The sequence below is a fragment of the Corvus kubaryi genome, unplaced genomic scaffold (genome assembly GCF_017639235.1).
Source record: "Corvus kubaryi isolate FWS band 111438036 unplaced genomic scaffold, C.kubaryi_AGA036_p1.0 split1-65, whole genome shotgun sequence".
NCBI lineage: Eukaryota > Metazoa > Chordata > Aves > Passeriformes > Corvidae > Corvus > Corvus kubaryi.
In genome coordinates, this window is record NW_024582080.1 from 6,508,646 (window position 1) to 6,532,301 (window position 23,656).

A 23,656-nucleotide genomic window follows, 5' to 3' on the forward strand; every position below is an offset into this window, starting at 1 on the left:
GTATCATGTGAAATTTAACTTAATAATGGAAAATCTGAACTGCACATTCTTGCTGCTCTTTCTGTGTTAGAATTATTATACTCATTTCTTTTAAGGTTGAGGAATGACTGTTCTCATTTCAAGTAGCCCTGGCTCCCTGAGGGGGGAATCAAGAAGTTTTAGCCCTATTAATTTTAAAATACTACATTACATATTTTGCCTTACATTAGATAACTTTCTCACTATTATGAAAAGTTATCTAATCATAAATGGCATGCACCTCTAGGGTAGTTCACATGGAATTAATATTAATGGGAACTGTTCATATTTGCCACTTTATTACTTTGATTTATCAAAACCTGACAGTATGATACAGTGTTCTTCTTTTGCTTCATTACCTGTGTAAAGATATTCAGGTAAGTATGCTGGTTGTACTGTCAGAGTCTTGGTCTCATTCATCTCTCTGGTCTGAAGAAGCACAGACGCAATGGCTTGATAGTTGTTATTGCAAGATAATGCAATCAAAAGGTGAAGCAGTAACTTTTTACTGTGTTCAAAGACCTCTGGGCGGTAATGGTCAAGACCTAAAAGAAAAGGTTACAGCAATCTCTGAATATGAAGTAATAATAAACAAGGTCACATTCCAGAAATAGCAAAAATTCCAAGCCAGTTCATGACAACAGAGCAAATAAACAAAAGATGGAGTATTTCCAGACACAGTCACCAGTTCTGTTACTAAAATGTATGTGTATGCTTAGTTTCCAGTCTGGGGTCTCACACAGGAGGTACAAAGACTGAGTGGCAGTACAGCTTTCTGCATTCTGTCTCACTGCAGTGTTAATTTGACAGGTCTGTAAAACCTTTAAAGATGAGGTGTTCTTGATGGTGGTTGTAATTACATTGCTTACCACAGTATCTGGCTTTCTGGGACAGATATCAGCTTTAGAATGAGTGCAAACTGTAAGAGGCAGATACTGATTTATTAAAAAAGGACCTTAGAGACAAATAACTTGAAAAAGAACTTCAACTACCAGTGAGTAGCATGAGAAAATAGCCCCTAAATCAGGATGCAGAACTCCGACTGAAGATATAGCACTGAAAGACTCTGATTTGGTTTACACTGCTGATATCTGTAAGATTTTAAAACAGCCTGAATAGTTCACCAATCACAAATATGAAGGAAACAGCTATTTCTGCACTCTGTTTTAGTAATCTCTTTTTGATTCTCTTTCAGTACCTTGCAGTATATTTAAACATACTTTCTTCTGTTTAGGAGTAGTTTCAGTGCTGAAAAAATTAATTTTTTTCTTCTTCAACTCCTCTCTTCTCAGGATATATTCCTCTTTAAAAAAGCAGCTACTTCATTACTCTGTGTGGCAGCAGCCGGCAGATCTTTCAAGTCAGGTATTTTCTAATATACTCTATTCATGCTGGTTCTTGTTTGGCCTGCAATAATAAAGCTGCTCATACTGTCATAGTCTGAACACTGTGCCTTTGGCTCCTAAGGGCAATTCTTTGGAGGCCCTGTGACCCTTGGTCTCACTCATCTCCCAGCAGCCTCCTCCAAAGAACTGCGGCCATCCTGTCCACCTCTTTTTCAGCTTCTTAAGGTTTCTGTTCCTATTCCCCTTTCTCCATTTACTTCTACCTACCAGGAGATAACGAACGCATCCTACCTTGTTTTAACACACATCTGAAAGGACGTAAAAAATTATTTTAGTTGAAAATAAATTCTATATTGGCAACACTTGTAGCTGAAATCCTATTAAACCCCAAGGTTGTATGAAAGTATTGGCACAGCTCTGCTAACTAGGAAGTGAGAAGGACAGTTCAGTCTTTGTGCTTGTCCAGTGCTGGTGCCTTCTTGAACCTGGAAGAGTTCCAAGGAGGGTAAGCTTCTGTGACATGGACACATTTCCATGGGAAAGGAGTCTAGCTGCTCAACTCATTTCACACTGGTTGCAAAAGAGATTTTAAACAGCAGTGATTTTCATGCACTAGAGCTAGGAAGTTCAAACCAGCAGTCTGCCTGCCTGCTTCACTAACAGTACTACAAACCATTCAATAGCCTATTAAACACACATACATTGCAAAATTCTTTCATTTTAATATTTTCTCACTCCTTCCAATAAATGTAAGGATACCAGCTCTTCAGCTAGCCGCCATACTAGTTTCTGGTTTGCCTTTCAGTCAGATGCATCTGCCTGCTTACATTGCAACAGGACAGCAATACTTTATTTTTAACTACATTCACACCCTTGGCTAATGTGTAGCATAACTTCCTTACAACCTCACAAGAGCTCTACTGCAGAACAGAAAAATTTTCCACAGGAGGTATAACTCTAGAGAAACTGAACTTGAAGCCTGAAAGCTGTGATCTCACTTTAGTTACCACCAAACCAGTTACATTTTGCTACCAGTTAAATTTAGTTTTAATTCATATAACCGAGGGATTGTCTCAAACGGTATTAATAAATAAATATTTATTCCTTATAAAAAATCTGTGATTTTGAAACCTTATTGCACAAACAAATAACTAAAGACATTTTTCTAATGGATTACTAGTATCATAACTCTGTTTCTGCATATGTTTATTTGCATGGCTTTCTACATACCTCTCAGATTTAGGTGAAATTGGCCAAAATATTAAAAAACTTCAAAGTTTTGAGACTAATTTACAGACCGTAACTGCCTTGGGCTGTTTCTTTTAGGGTGGGGGGAGGAAATCATAAAACATGTGAGAAACACAGTTCTACAGCTTCAGCAAAACTAAAGTAAAAGGACAACAGTACATTTACACTTTGTTTCTTGTTCTGTTGGTCTTACCTAAAAAGAGAGCATGTAGCAATAAAGGGAGGTGAAGAGCCCAATCTTCTCTCACACTGTGATCCACTACCATCTCGGTCATGAAGATAACAGCAATATTGCACCTGGAAGTTAAACCACAGCATCAGTTTCAAACCTCTTGGAAATAGGAAAGCAGAAACAGGATGCCTATTTCTGAAGAAATACACAACCTATAAATTTACACATTTGTAGCATTTCTTCTCAATATGGTTAATGATGAAGCACTTTAGTTATAGTATCAAGTAAATAAGCACCCATTACAGGAAAAAGCCTATTATTGTCAATACAAATTATGTAAAAGAGGAATTTCAGAATATTCACAGCCTAGTTAGAATAAAAGAACAAAGTGCTAGGAATAACAGGCACAAAGGCCTGGGAAAAAGAAATTTCCCTTTTCTGTTTCAGTTGTTTCAACAGTCTTATTTTTATCAGTGATGTCCTACATTGTAAATAGGCTTTCTGGCAGAAATCTGGTAGAATTGTGAGCTTTAATTGCATGTTGATTTTTGCACTGGAAATCAGCAGAAATTGAATGTATGATTTTCAGAGTGGTAGGACAGTTGGGTTGGTGTTGGTCAACGACTAAGAGGAAACATCTCACTGTCTGAAATGTTAGAATGAGAAACTGCTCACCTATGAAGGGGTCCCCGAGGTGTGATGGTTTCTGGGAGATAGTCCACAAGTGGTGCCCAGCATCCTCCATTGTAAGGCATGGGCAGGGGATGTGGCTGTTTGGTTTCAACAATATTCAATAACCAGCTTGTATATGGAGAAACAGGATCATCTGCATTGAAAAGCATTCAAAAAAACTGCATAAAACTCAAGTCTGGTTACCTATTTTTGAGAAATACTAAAATAGATTTTATGCTAACATGTGAGTTCAGCTGTTTGGAATAATGTGATAAGATGCCATGAGGTTTGCAAATTCCTGCATTCAATAACAAGTGATGCATTTTTAATCCCTCTTTCATGCTGCTGGAAATTAAAGAGATTCCAGGCAGACAGCACTGAATGGTAGGAGCAGCAGCTGAATCCCTGCTGTCACTTAGTAGCTTTGGATCCAGATCACAAAGCACCAAGCAACAGACTTTCTCTTCAAAAATGAGGGAAAAGTTCAGCCAACAAAGCTGCTGTCAGAAGCCATCTGCTGCAAGGAGCTGAGTACCAGTGACACATTCTTGCAACTCCTCACCAGTGCCCTGCTGAGCGATGCTACAAAGGCAGAAGTTAAATGTCCTGAATTAGCAAGGAGGCATAAGGAATGCAAAAAACATCTTCAGGGTAATTTTCTTTCAACAGGGATGAATTATATCTTGAATTTCTCAAAGATGTATTTAACTTTGCTTTAGTATGACAGCTGCTGTTTGTTAATGAGCATTAGGGTTTTTTTCTTCCACCTGTTTATCTGCAGTGATGTGGGTCAAGTAAGTTATTTCCACCACTTTCTGTCTTGTCTCAGCTGCACAGTTTCGTTCATCTCTCCTGTATTTTGTTCCCTCTCATTCCACTTGATTTTCCCACTGGTCAGTTTTTATTTCTGAGGTTTGGCAGTCTGTGATACACTGCCATGGAAAGTATCCTTTCCAGGTCTGTTTCTGACGTACATTCAAACATTGCCCTTTTTGAATTTTTAATGAGTGTTATTTTTTGTTCTGTTCCTTCTTTTTGTCTTTTTGTTTGTTTGTTCGTTTGTTTTGTTTTGTTATGCTTTTGTATTTTAGGTAAGCTTGAAACTCTCAGCACTTTCCTTTTTTTTTTTTTTAACGGCATGTATCTGATGCTTTATCAAAACTGTTTTGATGCCTACAAAAGTATCAGAGCCAGATTTTTCTAGTGAACATCACCACTTTGTTCAGATTTCCAGATCTTCAGGAGACCTGCAATGCAGTAGCTGTTCCTCCAATTATTTCTAGATTGCCAACTTTATAACTTCCATTCTTAAGTGCTGGTCTTTTGAGGAACACTTTATATCTTTATGATTTAGACCTCTACTTAGATTCTCTGGAGGATGGTTAATTAGTTACAGATAAAGAAGAATAAACTGACTTAATAATGTAGCAAAGTATGGCATTTTCACATATTCTTCTTCTAAGAATTAACCAGATAATGTTTGCCAGATGCTTTTCACAGACAAAGCACTGCACAGGAACTACTTATTTCTACCAGTTTAAGTGTTTCACAGAAAAGTGCTTCATGAAGTTAACACCAAGACCTAAATCCTCACTTCTGTTTTCACAGGTTTATGTGCAGACTGAGGAAAAAAAGAAAAGAAGCACCTTGAAGATGCATACAATCCTTGCCTGAACAAAAGAGTTTCTGTGCTGCAGAGCTGTGTTCCCTATCAATATCCTCAGCAATACATGAATGTTCAAGTAGACTGGAGAGAGAGGAGAAGCCATACCCCCAAATCCTTCACAGCCTGGGCTGGCTGGCTGAGGGACAAAGTTGCGCTTTCTTAATGGAAGTTGCATTGTGTTTCTTGTAGAATGACGAGAGGTAGAAGAATTACTTTTTCTTATTAGAATTCTACATAAATGTCAGTAGCTAAGCAAAATACATTTTATTTTCCTTCTAGGTATTCACATACTTGCTAAAGGAACCCCTGTGAGGAGCACGCTTCGCATAAATATTCACAGTACTACAAACCTTGCAGGTACAGGCAGGAAAAAACATTTGGGCACTGGCTGGAGGAGACATTCCAAAAGAGCAAAGAAAATTTCGTATTTTTTAACCTTTTATCACTCTAAGATCTTGTCAAAACCAGATATTTGTGAAGGCTGTTCTGATAATATAAACATTTTTCTGTCTTGAAAGATTGTTCATGCAGATCAGATTAGCACCAGTGCTTCAATTAACTTCTGGTGAAGCATTTGAAGTAGATGCAGCACTAGAAAGCCAAAAAAAATCCGAGACAAATGTACTGAACCCCACTGAGTTCAAGATGTTGCACATTTTTTAATGTATTTCAACACTGGAGTTTGTACATACACAGTATTTTATCAGTACTGTGCTTCATAATTATGAATAGTAGTTGTTGGTGTACATTAAATTATCCTATTGTAACATATTTTACAGTCTGTGTATTTTGCCTAAGAGTATTGCCAAAAATTACTTGGATTAAGAAAAACATAAAATCTTTACTTTTAATGTCAAAATACTGTTCCAAAATGGTGTCTGTAATACCAAACCAAGACATTATGGGCTATATTGTACTTGACGTGGCTTTAATAAACCAGAGATGAAAGTCAATAACAAGATCTTGCCTCTTTTACATTTGGTTAGGGCCTAGCCAAAATATGTAAATTGTCTTCCAGAAACGAAGTCAAGCCATCCAACTCCTCAGTTTTGCACTATTGTTCAATAGTTAACATTGGTTTTCTTTGGAATCTCTGGAGAGAGCACCAGGTGTCCATTTACAGCCCATTTAGCAGAAATACAGAAAGACCAAGAAGCATGCTCAGGAGCCCCATCTCCCCTCTAACACACGTTTGCACAGTGCAGCCAGAAACTGGTTGCAGAGAGCAGATAAAAGCTAAAGATGAGATAAGATCTCATATTTGGAAACTCCTCAACCTCTTTTCATGCTCATACAACAGTACTTGATCTGGAGGGATATACTGCCAAATGGCACAAGCTCTAATGCTCTTAGAAGTCTTTTGCCTTGCCATGTATGGAAGGCCCAATATGTTACTCTCTGGAGGATTCTCTGCTGCTGCTTTCTGTGAAGTTCTCTGGCCTTCAAATGCATTTGACTGAACCCAGATTAAACAAAGTAAATTAATTAAATGAGGTATGAAGGTAAAATAAGGACACTCGCTGAATGGTGATGCTACATTACTGTTTATACAGAACTTAAACAGAGAGGCTCTGATGGTCATTAGAATGTTTTCCTCTCCAACCAAAACACCAGATATTTCACTAATTGAAGAGAACTTACTTTTGTCATCATCGTAAGACCCTCCAGAGCTATTACTGTAGCGCGATTCGAGTCGGGTATGTGCTCTGACGACATTACTGAACCTTCAAATACAAGAAAAAAATCTTTGTTAAAAACACAGACTGACATTTAAACATCTGGACTTAAATGTTTACCCTAAAAAAAACCCCCCAGCATTCCTTAAGCATGCACTTTCACAGGAGAGCAATTGAATGTAATGCTGATCCTTGCCACAAAACGTTTTTGCAGCCAGTTTATGAGAAGTTCTAACAGTGTGCTCCTGTGTCACAAGCTTTTAAAATTTAGCAAAGGGAAACTCTTATGCTGCAAATGTGTGATTTTTTTGAAGCACGAAACTGCTAAGCATGAACTGAGATATAAACTGTTCATAGCTAGTATTTGTCACAGATCATGTTCATGGGTAAAATCCTGCCAACTTGATACAGCAGTTAAAGCATGGTGCTAATAATGCCAAGGCTGTGGGTTCGATCCCCATTTGGGCCATTCACTTCAGAGTTGGACTCCATGATCCTTGTGGGTCTCTCCCAGCTCAGAATATTCTGTGATTCTGTGACTGACTGGATAGCCCAAAGCCAAGCCTGCACAGGAACCAAGCAGGATGAACTACAGCAGATCACCCTTCAAGAGGAGAGTCCAGCAAATGCCAGAGCAGACCTAATAGAGAAGTTAAGGGATATGAGAGCCAGAGAAAACTGCTCACAGCTGTCCTCAAATCTGCCGAAGATTCATGCTAAGCTAACTTTTCCTGGTGATCTCCTTTGACTTCCTCCAGCTTGTATTCTCAGAGTAATCAGGCCTGAACTGGAACGAGAGGAGCCACACTGACAGCTCACGCACTAGTGATGATCTAAAACCATTGCCATTCCTGCAAAACTAGGAAACTAATTACAAATAACAATGTATCAAACAAGACAAGACTGAAAATTTTATAGAAAAAATTCAATTCAATTTCTTACTAATGTTCATACACCTTAGTGCAGGATATTTCACTATACAACAACATATTACACTGTCTCCAAAGCATGTGTGTCCCATAAGGGTGCAATAAATCCCTTGTACAGTTGACATAAAGGCATCGTGAGCCATCCAATACATGGTATTGTATCAATGACCTTCATTATTTCGTATGCCTTGACACATGAAGTCAATATTAATGGACATTCTAAGGTTGACACACTGGTTTTGAAGTACAGATGCACTTACAGCCGGCTTTGGTAACATAAATGCCAGCACTGAATTCAGGCAAATTATTTTCCATTCTTTTCTGAGGTGTCTTTCAGCAGGAACCTGAATACCAATATCAGAACTTTGTCATTTTCCTTTCATTTTTATCATAAAGTCTCTGGCACATCTGAATGCTAAAAACCTTTCTGGAGTCACATTTAAAACTTACAAAAGGCAAGAAATCCCAACTGAAAGTACTACAGGAGATGTTTGCTCAACTTGGCTGTGAATCAACTGAATAAAAATCTATCTTAAAACTATACAGTCATAAACACTTATGTAAAGAATGATAAAATAATTCAGAGAAAAAAAGAACTTTATTATCTTTTTAAGTACATTTCTAGTGCATATACTGAAAAACATCACTTAGAGTCAAATCCATTTTACTACCAATTTGAAACCTTACTTAGCACTGAGTGACTTTTTTTACTTGCATTTAAATTAGCAGACACATATAAATAACCTGACAAAATGCTACTAATGTTTATAACATGTAGCAGGCAAGTAATTCAAAAGGTTCTGAAGTACAGAAAGGTTTGCTCACATAATTTTCTCTGTACCTCTAAGCTCTGAAACTTAGGGAAGGTGGGTCGGACTACTGAAGTGATACTAGTGACTATAAGCAACTAATGTAATACTAATACACTTACTGACAAATGCTATTATAAATTGTCCAAAGCTCTCCTGCAAAACTAAGAGTGTTTCTGTGAGAGAAACAATCTGTATGTCTGTGCTCTAGGATCTGATGGCCTTTAGGCTTTGCATTTATTCATTTGTCATTTGTCAGTATGCACCATAAGTAGCAAAAGTCTAAACTGAATATATGATTTATAAGCAAGATATTTTCCATAGCTGTCCTCTATAAGACATTTCATCCAAAGGAGGTGTCTTTGCAATCACTGACATAATCACCAGCACAGTCTGCAAACCAAATTTTACGCACTGTCCATGAAATCAAATGATGTGATCAAATTTGATTTTTCGTAAAGATTTTAGTAGTTATTATTTGGTGCACTTTCCTGTTTTTTTCTTTCACCTTTGTGGATAGTTCCTACAAAACCATGACCTACTGAGCACAATTCATTCAATGTAAGTTTAACAGTTGTTCCTTTACAATGTAGTTTTAAACAAGAGTTGGGAACTAGAATCAAGAGAATAGCTTTTTTTAAAAAAAATTATACATACTGGGATAACCCCACTTAGGAACAGTCTGAGCACCAGAGTTCCTCACAATACAATGCAGAACTTTGTCCAACATCTCACCCTTAGCCTAGGAAAACATGTACACTTTGGAGGAAAAAAACCCCAAGCCACAAACCTTTCATCAGTCTCTTTCACCACTCTGTTCTCCTCTGCATCAGGAAAACTATCTTGGCCAGCTACAACAGTGTTACTGCTGGAGGTGGTTCCTGTATATGAGAAGTGAATAAGAACACCTGTTACATGCAGCAGACACCATCTGCAAAGCAATAAAAGCCCATAACTTAAAGGGTTTTTTAGCAGCTATAGTCAAAGTGACCATCCTGCAAGTACTTGCACATATGAATGAATGAACAGTCACTTCTACAGACCAGGACCTGCTTCCATGGCTGGATGGTGTAAAGTTCACATGCTTTGACAAGTAGATTAACAGAATGATAGTCTTCTACTCCTTAATCTAGGCTCATGCTCAAGTGACATAGCCTATTGTTTTTCAAGGATTTGGCAAAACATTTACAAGGTTAAATGTGGGGTTGGTTCTTAAGCATATTTGACTACTTCAGCTTGGAAATAGCATTAGACCTTTCAAAACAGAACTGCCACACCACTGAGGCTCTCAGTTTTCAGGAAACTCTGCTTAAGATCACCGCATAGATGATAATTTCTTGTTCTGAGTAAAAGAACCACTAGAGAGTGGAGTTTTCTGAAGAGTGGAAGAATTCTGAACAGCATCAAATATTGGTAATATGCTATTAAAATAGTTAAGATAATTAAGCGTATGTTAACAAAGCATATACACCATTAGGAATTAAAAAGAACTGTAATTTAGACATGCAACAAGGCCCTGAAACTTGTACTTTATGTACACAGGTCCAAATGGATGGAAAAGTAAGAGATTGTTTTTTTACAAAGAGATGAAGACTCAAAAGAGCAGGAGAGCACAATGAAAACACATTCAGGCCATACCAGAAGCTGCAGCTGAGGCTTTGTTACTGGCAGCAAAGCGGTAAAATGGAGGATTATCGCAGTGTTGGACTATGGGGTTCACTGGGTCGGTTTGCTGCAGCTCAAAAAGAAGTTCTTCCATTGTCTGAATAGTGTTATTGCGACATAGATATATTGCAACCTTCTTTATCTGTGGAAGAAAACAACAGTTGTTAAACTCTGAACAATATGAATTTCCAGAGAAATCAATGAATGTTACACTGCAGTACTGAAACGATCGAGGATGCAAGTGTTGCTCTTGGGCAGACACCACAACCACGTACAGTTCATATGGAAATAAAACTTCTCACTTTGACATCATTTCCCCAGCAGAGTGAATCTATGATATAATTACTTCAAAGTTTTTGCTTACTATTCAAAATGAACTGTTTAGGTATATAACTATATATATAACATGCACATCTACAAAACTGTAGCTGTGGCCACAAAGATTAAGCCAGGCTCTGAGTTGCTACTTATACCTGTAGGCAAAGTAATAGCAAACTGAAGAAAGGCAGAGCAATTATGTATACAGACTTCATGTATACTGATTTGAAAAATCTGAGAGTATAGTTTATAGAAACTTTGGAAATTTCTATCAATCTTTTAACAAGACCTCAAACCTGCACTGCAGCAATGAGGACTGTTGAGATACTGAGACTGAATTAGGCTGAATTCTTGAGGAAAAAAACCCTGATCACTATTAAAAGAGACTCTCTCCAGCTCAGAAACACTTGATTCATAAACTGCTGGAGCTGGGAGACCATATGGGGATGTATCTCTTCGTTCTTGCCTGCTTGTTTTTAAAGATGTCCCTAAACAGATGCTTATAGGGGAGCTAATATATTACACTGAACTGTCTGTTGGCCTCACCAAGTATTCCTGTTCTTATACTCTTAAATACTCCCATTAAAATAACTTCCTTACTGCTTCTCTTTCCCCTCTTTTTTTCTTTTTGCTTAGAGAAAACGCACATATGCAAAGTCTCTTTTACTCTACTGTGCTAAAAATTTCCCAGGGACTTTCCAGATACAAATCCATCTCCTTCCTGAGGCTCATTTCTGGTTGGGTTCACAGTGCCACTTTCAGCATCTCTCACCCCTGAAGGGGTCACATCCCCAACACTAAGTCTTTGCTGAAGAGGTTTCTGAACTGTAAATATTCTAAGAAATCTTTCAGTACATAATGTGGAAGAACGGACAGCTCAGCAATTTGTACTGGGGCACTGGGAAAAAATGCTTAAAGGAAACATAAGAGACAAAGCAATTAATCTAGATGATGAAAAAACATTTAAAAAATGAGTCAGGCATGCTTTTGGCTTGGACCCACATAGGGAGAACAGATGGCTGAAGGTACAAAGCAGCTGGTGACTGCCTCGGGGGCACAGGGGCTCCTAAAGGAGATGGGCAAACTGGCAATCTTGCAACTCTGTGGTCTTTTAAGCCCAGGTGACCTGGAACAGTGCTGATAAACTGTCCAAATGATCTTTGTTTGCTAAAGTGTATCTGTTATCTACATGATAATGGAAGACACATGTTTATGGTATCAGCAGTCTTGTGTAGTTAACAGCTAGGTAGGATTTCTTAAGGGCACTAGCAAAACACTGAGCAGATGCATGTGATAAGACCAGTGCATTTTCCTACTCCAGACAAAGCTATCAGTGAAGGGGTGACTCATAAGCACAGTCAGGTTTCCTACGGAAGCTGAAAACTTTTTCAGATTTTGCAAAATCCGAAAATCAGACTTTTAACTCAACATTACAAAACACAGATTAACTGGGTGGTAGAAAACGCGGGAACCTTGTCAGCTGCTGCCACCACCAGCCCCTGGAAGCCTGGGAGGGAGACCAAAAAAGGCAAACACGCAAAATAGGAGATGCTGAGCAGATGAAGCTGTAGATGTCAGAACAGATTGCTCTCTTCGTGGAGTAAGAGGACTGTACTGTCCTAGAAGAGGACAGGGCTGTGAAATCCAAGGCTTTGGGGCACAGAAAGAATTTGAAGAAAGCAGTGCTCTGGGTAGGAGGGAGTTTGAGGAAAGGCTGCTCAGAGCTGTGGAATGGTAACAGATTTGGAGAAAGGAGGTGCTGAAAGCTTTGGGTTGGCAAGTATCTGGATGGAGGATAAGGTATGTGAGGAGCTCCTGGGCAAGAGGTGACACTGTTATTTTCCAGTCAGGCTGGATTTAGGAGTCAGACATGTCCTCAGCACAGGACTACTACTTCCTCTCAGAAAACTGCCCCTGCTCCTTTTGTAAGCTGTCAGAAATGAGGGCAACAGCCCTCATTTTGTGTCTTGTCTCTAACAAGTGATTTCCACTTGTTCTCTGCCAACATAGCTTCTCCTGATGGAGACCCCTTTTGGGCATAATCCCAAGTCTGTCATAGATTGTAGGATGAGTCAGGTTGGAAAGAACTGGGGAAGTCTCTCATCTAACCTCCTGCTCAAAGCGTGGTCAGCACTGAATAGAAAGCCTCTGTCACACTTGAGGGAAAGGCCTTACTTCAGATCAACCCCTTTGTCTTCCTGTCATAAAACCCTTGAGCTTATTCTTACATCAACTCCACTTCCAAATTTTTCCTCTTTTGACTAGTTAGACACATATATACACTGATTTGAGAATATAGAACAGTAAACCTACAATAAAAGGAAACAAACAGGATGACTATGGTATGATAACATTTTGAAGATTTTTATAGGCTTCTTTATTTTTCTTTATTCTAATATGCATAGCAGTCATCATAAACATTTTGGGCAAACTATTACTTCAGCAACTGTAAATGAAGAATGTTTATGAGGCTTTTAAGATAAATTTCATCACATTAATAGTAATTTCAAATGTATTTCAGGGAAATCAGTGGAAAGAGGTTAACTAATAAAACAACATATTGTAATTGTGCTGGAAAATTCTCTAAATTTAGATTCTGTTTCACGCACCAACTGAGCAATAAGGAACATGGGAATAGAACTAGCCTGCTTTTCTCAGACAGCCCTGATTTTATTTTAGCTTGAATAATAACAATATCCAGCACATTGCAGCAACCGTTAGATAATTTATGACAGTCGTGTAGAGGCAGAAGTTGATATGGTAAGGAGCTTATAAAGGTTAACTATCTTCTGTCTCTTGAGATGTCCCACAGAAAGCTCTAGTCTGCTAAAAGAGAAGAGAATATAGCATTTTCTGGCAATTAATGCCCAGTCTCTGTTGCTGTCCCTGTACACAGACATGCAAAGTTTCTCTTTGCTTGAGAGAAGCCCATCTCCTACTTGCAATGGGGTGTGCTCCGCTGGTGGAAACTGAGATTTGAACTACTCAATTCCTTTCTTTTAATTTCAGTTTCCTGGCACTTTTATTCCTGCCATTTAATTTTGTACAGTGTGTTAGGGAATATGTTGGTATGTCTTAGGGTATATGTTGGTTTTGATACAGAAATTAATTTTCTGCAGGTGATAGCTGTTTTCCTCACTAAAACCTATGTTATCAGCAGTAAATAAAGTGCAAAGACTTACATAGGGTAAAAGGATGGTATCACTGCTAACACCACACAAACTAATGAGGAACTGCAGTGTTATCCTAAGGTTGTTACTCCATTTTTCATTGTTGGCCAAAGCATTCCAGACATTTTCCATCTCTGGTCCAGGAATTTCATCTCCATACTGCAAAGAATCATAGGCATACATTCCTTGAAATATACAGGCTTCCAAACTAAAGCATGTTCTTTTAGAGCATTTTCTCATGCAAAAAAAACCAGTGAAATGCTGTAAAAAGTTATAAAACAGTATTTTTAAAAGCTGCCTGACAGACTTCAGAGCATAAACTATATCTAAAACTATTTAGGTTCTGATCCACAGAAGGACATAAATCATATGAGAAAACAAATACTCTTGAGGACTGTGAATTCAAAAAGTAATCCTAAAATCAAGCGGGTTTTGTCTGATTGGTAGAGAGTGTTCCAGTGTAACATTTCTGGTACTGGAGGGAAGAAACAAAAGTTTTACAGGTTAGTTTCTTTGTTTGATTTGCTTTTATACCTTGGCTGTCATATACATGAGATTGTTAAGAACCAGGGAGGTGGCCTCAGGTGAGCCCCAGCCATTGCCTTTTAGTCCACTTGTGACTGCTATTTCCCCATCCTTGTCCTTCAGTTCATCTTCTGGCGTGGTAGGGCTTGACCCAGGGAGGAGCAGTCTGTTATCTACCAGTTCAATATTATGAAGCCATGGTAGCAGATAGGTAAGCATAATCTGTCTTCCATTTGGATGTGTTGTTGGAAATCGCTGGCTTACCTCTAAAATAGTAAGAGTTGAAAAGGACAACATATTAATTTATGATGGAAACCCTAAATACACTGTTTAAGTCACATTTCTGATGTTTGTTAGGCTATCTGATGGTTTTTACCTTGCACACTACAAGCATACAAAAACATGTTCTTGAGCTTCCTGAAGAGAAACACTCAATTAATGTTCAATAATAGCAAGCAATGGGTCATGCCTTCTGTCTAAAATAACTAACAGTCTGGGCTTAGAAAGAGAAAGTCACCCCTTGTTACTGTGCCATGTTATATATTAAGTGGAAGCCAATAAAGACGAAAAAGGATAATTCAGTTACAAGTAGTTACCCTAGAATTCCAAGAGCTTCTGGAGAACATACAAAAGTGATCTGCAGAATTACAAATGCCCCATTGGCCTCCAGGTTTCTAAGCTATAGTTTAAATAATAAAGCACTTATACTGAGTTTACAGAAAAAATCTTGCATATATTGGGATCCTATTTCCCGTGGGGAGGCCTATAAAGTTCATAGCTGGCTGTCAGTTCAGGAGTGCTTGTATACAGCACTTTATATAATTTATAAAAAAAGAACTGGCACTGTAAGGCAAAGGGATTTGGAAAATCTGGGATAAGAAATACAGCTTCCTGCCAAAGTGAACCACATTATCTCACATTACTAGAAATCATCTGTAAAATCAGTAGAGCAAACAATTCCTTTCTTTACTTGCTGCCTGGTTTTTAAAAATCGTGAAGACACACACTGTTCTCTCCTCCTTATGATTCTACATGTACAGAAAGGATCTCTCACTTGGACTGTAATATCCTGTATATCGGAGGTATTTTTAATGACACAGTCATTGCAGTAACATGAGTAGATGATACCAGTAATAATGAACAGCATTTGCTTAATGATAAACGAGCCATCGGAAGTTCCCTACACCCGTTATTTATAACTCATGGTATCTTGGGCACTGAGAAATGTAAGGATGATGTATTGTTCCTTTACTCTCCCTCCAGCCACTACAGACTGAGTAAAAACAACAGAAAGGGATTTTAAGAGCCAGTAAAAATTCCCACAATTACAGACATTTGAATTCTGTTATTTAAAAACTAGAGAAACACATAAGATTAATTAAAACAGACAGATATGTCTGAAAACACCATTGTTCCCAGGAAAGGTCTCAGAGTGGGCGTATTCTGAATTGTGCTCCTGCAGGTCTCATTCCTTAAAATTTTTCTCAGTAATCCTGAAAATATGCATTTCTGATAAAATTTAAAAATGCTGCAACATGCAGATGTGGCAAATAACAGAAGGCAGAGATCACTCAGAGTGATTTGAATCACTGGTAGAACTGGACACAGGCAATCAATCTGCCCAAAGTTTATAAATGCCCAATCTGCCCAAATTTTTATAAAAAAATTAAGAAATATATCCTCACAAGTATGATTTATATAAATGTATGCGTAAGAAGAATCACATGAGAACCCATCATAGCAGAGTTTGCCAATGTCATTTTAACTCATTCAGGGCACTTGTAATTTCAAATTTACCATAAGATCACCTAAGTGGCACAGAGTCCCCAAAGAAGGTTTGTTTCTGTACTTTGTGTGAGCACCTCTAGGAAACACATACTGGATTCCTAAATCTGATTTGATCTGAACTGGAGTAAAAACAGGTCAAGCTAAATTTATAAACAGAACTGTGGTTCAAAATGGTAGCAGTCTAGCATTTGTACAAAAATGTAAAGGAGATAATAAATAAATATAGGTACCTGAAAAAAGTGGGAGGGTAAGTTCAGGATACATCCTTGCTAGCTCATATGAAAGAAGGGCAAGTGAGACACTGTAAAGAGGTGGCAATGGACCATGTGTCCCATACAAGATACTGCCTGGTCTTTGCTCAGCTACCTTTTTTGAATAAACAAAAAGCTTTGATTCAAGGATCTATAAAAGACAAAAAAAAAAAAAAAAAAAAAAAGGAATGAGACAATAAAAATTCATTAATTCAGGAAATAACAGCATTTCAAGTTTATCTATCAGAGAGTGCTCTACATGTTTCAGAGTATATGCTCCAAATACAAAAGACACTATAACATTCATTTTAATATAAATATTCCTGCAAGTATTTATAGCCAAGACATAACTGGTTGCTTGTTTTCAAAACAAAACTAATGCACAAATAACAGTGCTCTATAAGAAGTTCATAAAAAAAGTCTCCAAGGACAGGAGGAAGAAATAAGTAGCTGATACATGCCTGCATAAGTTGCATGGAAATTTCATAAATCTCTCTGTTGGTGTCAGATGCCTTGAACAGCACCAGATTTAAAAGCGTCACGATATCAAAAGGATAGTTCCTAGAAGAATAAACAGAACATTTTTGTGAATGCTGGTAAGGAATGCAGATTATATTCACTCTGGTTTACTCTGTAATATGGTCTAAAGAGAATGTCATCTTTCTTTTCTCTGTTCTACCATCAGAATATGGGAAAGGGAGCTCTTATGAATACACACTGCTTGATCAAAGGACCATCTGGTGAATGGGAAGAAAGAAAGGATTATTTATAATTACCTTAGACTGATGCTTAGGAATGCACCGAGTTACCCACAGTGATAAACGCAATACCTGTATCTGTAACTGTCAATTCATTTTAATTTATAGCATAAACTGTGTACAGGACAGACTGACACCCGTGAAAGAAAATGGGGAGCATGAAAATTTCCAGGGATAAAGAATTTCTTAAGCCAAGCTGCAATTAAAACAGTCCCTTTGGACAAAAGACACTATCTCTGACACGAACATTCTGAGGTACTAGACAATTTTATAAAAATTGTTTTCAAAGAGTAAACATGAATAACTGCTTCAAAAAGTCTGCTATCTATAAAGTCAGCATCAACTGTAAGGTTAAACATATCAAAGTATTAACTTACTGAGAATATTGTTACAGCAGTAATTCCCACATCACAATACTTGGATTTGCACTAAATAGATTTCTGTTTACTCATGATGATTTGTAAATGCACCGATTGAATTCTGAACCATCAATTTAACAACCTAGATGTCAGCTACAGTGCTCCTGGATGGCTGCAGGATGCCTATTTGGACTTTTTAATATGGCAGATACATGTGTGGCATGGGACATTTTGGTAATTCCAAATACTAGCTGCAAGCCAATCTCTGTAACTGGCTCTTTGTCCTTCCACTGTGTAAAAAATAAATGCAAAAGAAAAGAAATGAAGTGGCTTCTTTGTAGAAAGCTGGATGGACACATCATCAATGAGATACACTGCTGCTCATTTTACAGGTAGTTTAAAGCAGTGGTCTCCTGATACATTTTGACAGATGAGAGAGGAAAAACTATTAACAGTTTTCAAATATTAATAAAAATTCCCAGCTTTCTAGAAAGAGGACTTTCCCTTCAAAATAAATCATGAAGATCATACTCTCAATTTTTTACTGGAAGAATGGAAAAGATTAATTTTTAGGACACAGTGGCACAGGTAACACCATCTGAGGAAAAAAGACTGGCTGAAACGGCTATGTTTTTGTGCTCATTAAAATAAAAACCCTGTTACCATAACTGGATTTGCAAATGCAAAATTCCATTCATATTTTTAAAACTTCAGTATAACTCAGTCTCTAGTCTAGTTGTTCCTGCAAGAACAAAACAGTTTAGCAGAAAAACTATAAAATTCTTGACTTATTTTGATTTTCCAAATCCCAAGTATTTCTTTATTGAGTATTTCTCTATGCTGCTCAGACATCTTGCCAAATTACTTTTGTGAAGAGTAAATTTTCACATTTATTTTAATAAGATGCAAATTTCTGCATTATTTAATTTCTCTATAAATTTTGTCTTTGAAAATAAAAAATAGGGATAGGGTTTTATGAAGGCCTGACACAAAAGCAATATTTGTATTCATATCTTCACGTAGCTTGTGCTTGCTCAGCATTAGCAGTAATGATGATACCAGCTGACCAAAAAGGAACTAATCAAATCAAATGAAAGCCAGGTAGAAAAAGAACATGACTTTCAAGATAATGACAAGTCAAAATAATTACTTTCAAGCTATTGACATTTAAAACATTTTTTCTTTTATAAATTAAATTAAAAACCACGCCAAATCTTTTGAAACCAGATTTACGACTTACATTCAAATGAAACTTGTAGCTTTTTGTATCTTTCTGAGCAAAACAGCATCAAAACACCCCACATTTCAAATATACATATAATAAGAACATCTTCTACCAAGCACATCCCTTTGCTTTCAGAATCATGAAAATCAAGCAATACAGTCCCCAAGCACTGTTTGAGAAGATATGAGTGTGACCAACAACTCCTTACAACACAGTGAGCTGAATCTTCAGTTTTCTTTACATTTGAAAGTGTAGATTAATAGATTAATTAATACCTGCTTCCACACACAGTTGCAATGGCTCTGAAACACCCAGAGGCAAGCTGGTATGATCCTGTGTAACATCGATCTATAGCCCAGTTGAAGAGATTGATTTGATCAGGATTCAGTTCTAGCAACAGGACTACAACTTCACAGCCAAGCTGATGAACCTGAGCAAACATCAAAACATGATAATGGGGTCAGATATGCTCATTCTCTAAAATTCTTAGAGTGACATAGGCAAAATGGGGAAAATGGAAAATTCAAATATGTAAAAAGAAATTAGATCATTTGTAATAAATTTATTCTAGGGATAGCGGAGTTGGAATGTGACTCAGGTTTCAATACTCACCACTTGAAAAAATGGTAGGTACAAAGACTACATAAATGAAATAAATTGTCCAAAATTAAGCACAACAACAACAAAAAAGCACAGAACCTTTGGAAAATCTAAGATCCTTGATAGGTGTTCTTGGGCAACTTCCATTTATATCAGTAACTGACTTGTTAGCTGATTGCCTAGTTCATGTGAATTTCACAGTGACTGACTTTTAGGTTTATCCTTCTCTTGACTAACACAAAGCAAGGCAGACAAAGAAAAATACCTTTTACAAGACTGAAAACCTGTATGTTTAATCCAACTACATCAAGCAATCTAACGACTCTCCCCCCAGACCATGAATTACTTAATTCTGGTACCACCACTGCTACAAACACATCACAACTAAGGCTTGGACTTCATGTTCCTTCAGTACAGGACAGTGCTGGTACACCAAACACTAATGCCTATTAATATTCTGTCACCAAGCGTAGGTAACTACTTGTACAGACTGCTTATCACTTGCACATGTCTTTATAGCTCTGTCCCTACCAACATTCTGAAATCCCATGTAATTTCTGAAGGATTTTCTCTGTAGCTACTAATTCTTTCTTTAAATTGTTCAACTTTTTTTCCCCCTAATCAATTACCATTTCCACAGCCTGTATCCTCTAGCTGCTCCACATGCATTTATTTAGGTTCTGCTATTTACTTTTTCTTAGCAGATATATGCGCTGGTATGAGAGTTTTAGGGAGAAGAGCAGGACAAAGTACAAGATACCAAAAGGGAAAGATTGCTGTCTCTCTCCCTCCACTTGATAAAAATCACCAATCTACTCCTCCTTAATCAAACAGGTAGTCCAATCAGTTACAAACACAGAACTATGACTGTGTAGTTACAAAGTCGAAGCCCACCTTCACAAAAATGGAAAATGGCAACAATAGTCTAGTACATGTTTGTTAAGAAGAAAAAAAACCACTTTTTTTCCTTTCCTGAATAATTTTTTTCATATTTGCAAGATCTACCCACACAACTTTCACTCAGATTTTTTTCATCAGCATCTACATTACCAAGCAGGAAGGGATTTTTAGAATGTATGCAGTCATAGTTCTTACAGTCACAAACTTTTTACTCACCCAGTACAGTGAGTAATTGTCCATCAGTGTTGCATTTTGGTCAGTACTTACACGTAAATCTTGACAAGCCAGAATATTATCAAGCCATTTGTAAAGATATCCATCAGGGGAAAGACCAACATTGTCAAACACAGGTCCACAGCAGAGCACAGCCGACATGGCCTAGAAATACACCAAACTTCAATTACACAAAAACGAACACAATGAACCTTGCAGAATGATTTGCGTTCTGGCTAACAGGACTGCCACTTGTTTCCTCTTTTGAGGGAACTATGATGGAAAAGGGAACAGCTGACTTTGCTAGAATTCAATAATTATGTTGCTATAGATTTTACTGGATTCCAGATCATGCCCAAAGCATTTTGGAGGGAGTTCTATCTTCAAGATACATTTTGTCATTTTACTCAGTCTTCACATATCAAGCTACAAAACAATCGTAATATACTCAGATGTTTTGATAGTATGTTACTGCAAAAATTAAAACTGTCTTACAGCAAGTGATGCAGCTTATGTAAGTACATAAGCTATCACTTTCCCAGATTACTCATGCAGGGGAATTGCAACTAGTTTTGCCACAAAAGTACATTATTACTGAGCGTGTCTCCAGGCAAGTGTGGGAGGCATTCCTGAGATGTGTATTGGTACAGATTCAGTATCCCGAGATTCTGAATTGGGGCTATAGCTCATTTCAGAGCCCACGATCTCCTTGCTGAATCTGCTAACCCATTAATAAACAGCTAAGTAAAATTTCAAAATGCATTCTGGTTTTTAAAATAATTAGCCTTGAAAAGTGTCTACAAAGAAAAAAACATGTAATTTCAGTGCTATACTGTACATATACCTATGAGCATACAAGTTTGCTTCAAGTATGCCAATTCAAATTTCTTTGAAATAAAAGGAAATAGACCCTACAATTAGGTGTATTTTGACTGGAAAATTACTGTTACTGGTTTGTACACTGAAACTTTAATACCTTTAATGCACAATACTGGTATCTTGTAATCTGATGATTTCTATCACTGTAACGGTCCAGTGGTGTGAACATAATACTGAAAGGTCCTGCCCACTGGCTGAATAAGATGAACAGGTGATGCCTCAAGCTCTGCTGAGGGAAGAGAAATCTCCTGTGGTGAACTAAGTGAACAGAAATAGAAATAGTTGTGATTTGTTTAATATTAAATACACATTCACGTGGCACAATGATGACATAATTTTCAAACTTCTACAAAAAGGGAGGGGTTTTTATATGTTCAATATACAGTTACTCCAAAATATCTAAGCTCCTTTAAAAAATCTAACCAAGCAAATAAGATGCATCTTATTTCTAAGAACCTTCAGTTTTGAATTAATGTGTAGTTATACAAACATGTACATCTGACTATAGAAAAGCATGCAAGAACCTAATTACAAAATCAGAGTTTTCACTGCCTCCTGCATTCCTTTAGTGGCAAATATTTACTTGGTTTTTCCAATCCTTTAAATTCGAGCCTAAACAATACATAATTCCTACTCTAATACAGTAATAGGTAGGGACAATAAATAAAAGAAACTTGGCACCTCCTTGTTTATGACAAGTATGTGATGAACAGCTGAATTACCTGAGCAAATGAAAAAAAAGCTCCAGACCTCATCTTCCACTAATTATATGAAGCCTTTTAAAGCAAAGGCCTTTTTTTGCTTTTTTTGCTAATGTAATTACATTATATTTCTGAAGGGATATTGCAATATATAAAAAACATGAAATCAATTGGACAAATCTCTGTGATACAACTGGACTCAGGTAACATGGGGTACTGTCTCAACACCTTGGGCAAGTTTTTCACTGCATTTAATATTGCATGTTGTCTGCACCTACTTGTATTTTTCAAGGGCTGTCTGAGTTTATGAAGTCTGGCAATCAAGTCAGAGGGAAGAAAATAAGGCCTTATGTCAAAGAAGTACCTAGAGGTCACAGACAATTTCTTTGCTAGGCTTTTAAAGAGGTGATTCTTATACACGACTATTACAAGCTTCATCAAGCTTTATTGGTATTTTTATTTCAATCTTAATGGACTTCTGAAGACATTTTTTTCTACATTCCACTTTACATTCATTATATGATAATTCACAAGCAGTGAAAAAACACAGACAAAACAAGAGACAAAAAATTACTTTTCCAATACCTATGTTAAATGCAATTTCTTAGTATGTTGAGATAATTCAGCACCATACCTGGAACACACTGAATCAAGTTGGCAATCATTGCACTGAAATGTGCTCTCATATCCTTAAGGATCTCGACTTCTTTATCATTTTCAGCCTCCAAAAGCATGCGAGTCAGATCAACATACTCTAAGAACAAGGCTCCAAGGGCTAGTGTATCTCTTTCTAAGGCTCCACTTGTACTAGCATAAAGGAAAGTTGCACATTAATATAGAATAACAGAGTAGTTATACTACAGTTTTCTGAAGAAATGCATGCAAAGCTCTCCATATCTGATAGACCACACATTTCTTCAAATAACGTACTGACATAATCTCAGTGTGGCAGACACTGAAAATTATTTCACTTAAAAGACCAATATTTATGATGAGTGATAGTCCTACCTGTCACTTATAACACCAGCATCAGCAAGGAGTTCAAAAATTCGCAGTAGCTGCAGCCTTAGTAGATCTCGTCGTTCTCGACGTTTCTTGTTCTTGGAATTTAAAGTAACAGCCATGTTTATATGCATAGGTGCATAAATTAAAAACTAGTAGCTTCAGAAATGCCAGTATTGCAGCGAGATTTAAGAATTGCAGTTCAAGAATTTTCTTCATGAAGGAACCTGAGTGCTTTTGGGTATTTCACCACAACACTGTGCTTACACATCAACAAAGAACTGAATATGATCAATTTTTTGTCTTTGTAACTACTCTTGAAAAAATTGCTAACAACTGCTTTAGTACTTATTGAAAATGTCGAAATTAAATAATGAAATACTGGATAAAAATAACTAATATTCAAGGTTCCTGTACCAAAAAGCCATGCTATCTTCAGGTAATAGGGATATTCACGTTAGTTTAATATCATCTAGTTTGGGTGCTGGAGGCACTTAAAGAGCAGAACATATACCCAGACCTGGGGAAGATATCTTAGTGATTAGCCATTCCTGAACTTGGCAAGGCTGCAGCACACCATCACCCATGAGCTCCTAGCAGACACCACTCCAGTTCACTGTGGAGTGTGTTGACTGCAGGGGTTTTGCCCACAGTAATGTCCTCCTCCCACAGAACAGGACTGCATGGTTGTTAACTGGCTCATTGTATCCCACTGCCTTCTAGAAAGCTGTCCTTTCTGTCTTCTATCTTGCCTGGAAAGATGTGA

At 37.3% G+C, this 23,656-nt stretch overlaps 1 protein-coding gene across 11 annotated transcripts in view; it reads right to left on the reverse strand.

The window, feature by feature from the left end:
* Positions 1 to 23,656, reverse strand: part of FRY (FRY microtubule binding protein) — a 227,714-nt gene that overhangs the window by 49,670 nt on the left and 154,388 nt on the right. For all 11 annotated transcript variants that reach the window (XM_042014107.1, XM_042014101.1, XM_042014097.1 and 8 more), the window contains 15 exons: positions 22,897 to 22,988; positions 22,523 to 22,695; positions 21,285 to 21,445; positions 20,363 to 20,473; positions 18,871 to 19,025; positions 16,715 to 16,814; positions 16,233 to 16,404; positions 14,224 to 14,480; positions 13,702 to 13,848; positions 10,175 to 10,343; positions 9,327 to 9,417; positions 6,764 to 6,846; positions 3,460 to 3,610; positions 2,806 to 2,909; positions 378 to 563 (listed from right to left, as the gene is read on the reverse strand). In XM_042014107.1, coding sequence (XP_041870041.1) covers positions 378 to 563; positions 2,806 to 2,909; positions 3,460 to 3,610; positions 6,764 to 6,846; positions 9,327 to 9,417; positions 10,175 to 10,343; positions 13,702 to 13,848; positions 14,224 to 14,480; positions 16,233 to 16,404; positions 16,715 to 16,814; positions 18,871 to 19,025; positions 20,363 to 20,473; positions 21,285 to 21,445; positions 22,523 to 22,695; positions 22,897 to 22,988 — 2,152 coding nt within the window. The remainder of the gene's footprint in view (positions 1 to 377; positions 564 to 2,805; positions 2,910 to 3,459; positions 3,611 to 6,763; positions 6,847 to 9,326; positions 9,418 to 10,174; positions 10,344 to 13,701; positions 13,849 to 14,223; positions 14,481 to 16,232; positions 16,405 to 16,714; positions 16,815 to 18,870; positions 19,026 to 20,362; positions 20,474 to 21,284; positions 21,446 to 22,522; positions 22,696 to 22,896; positions 22,989 to 23,656) is intronic.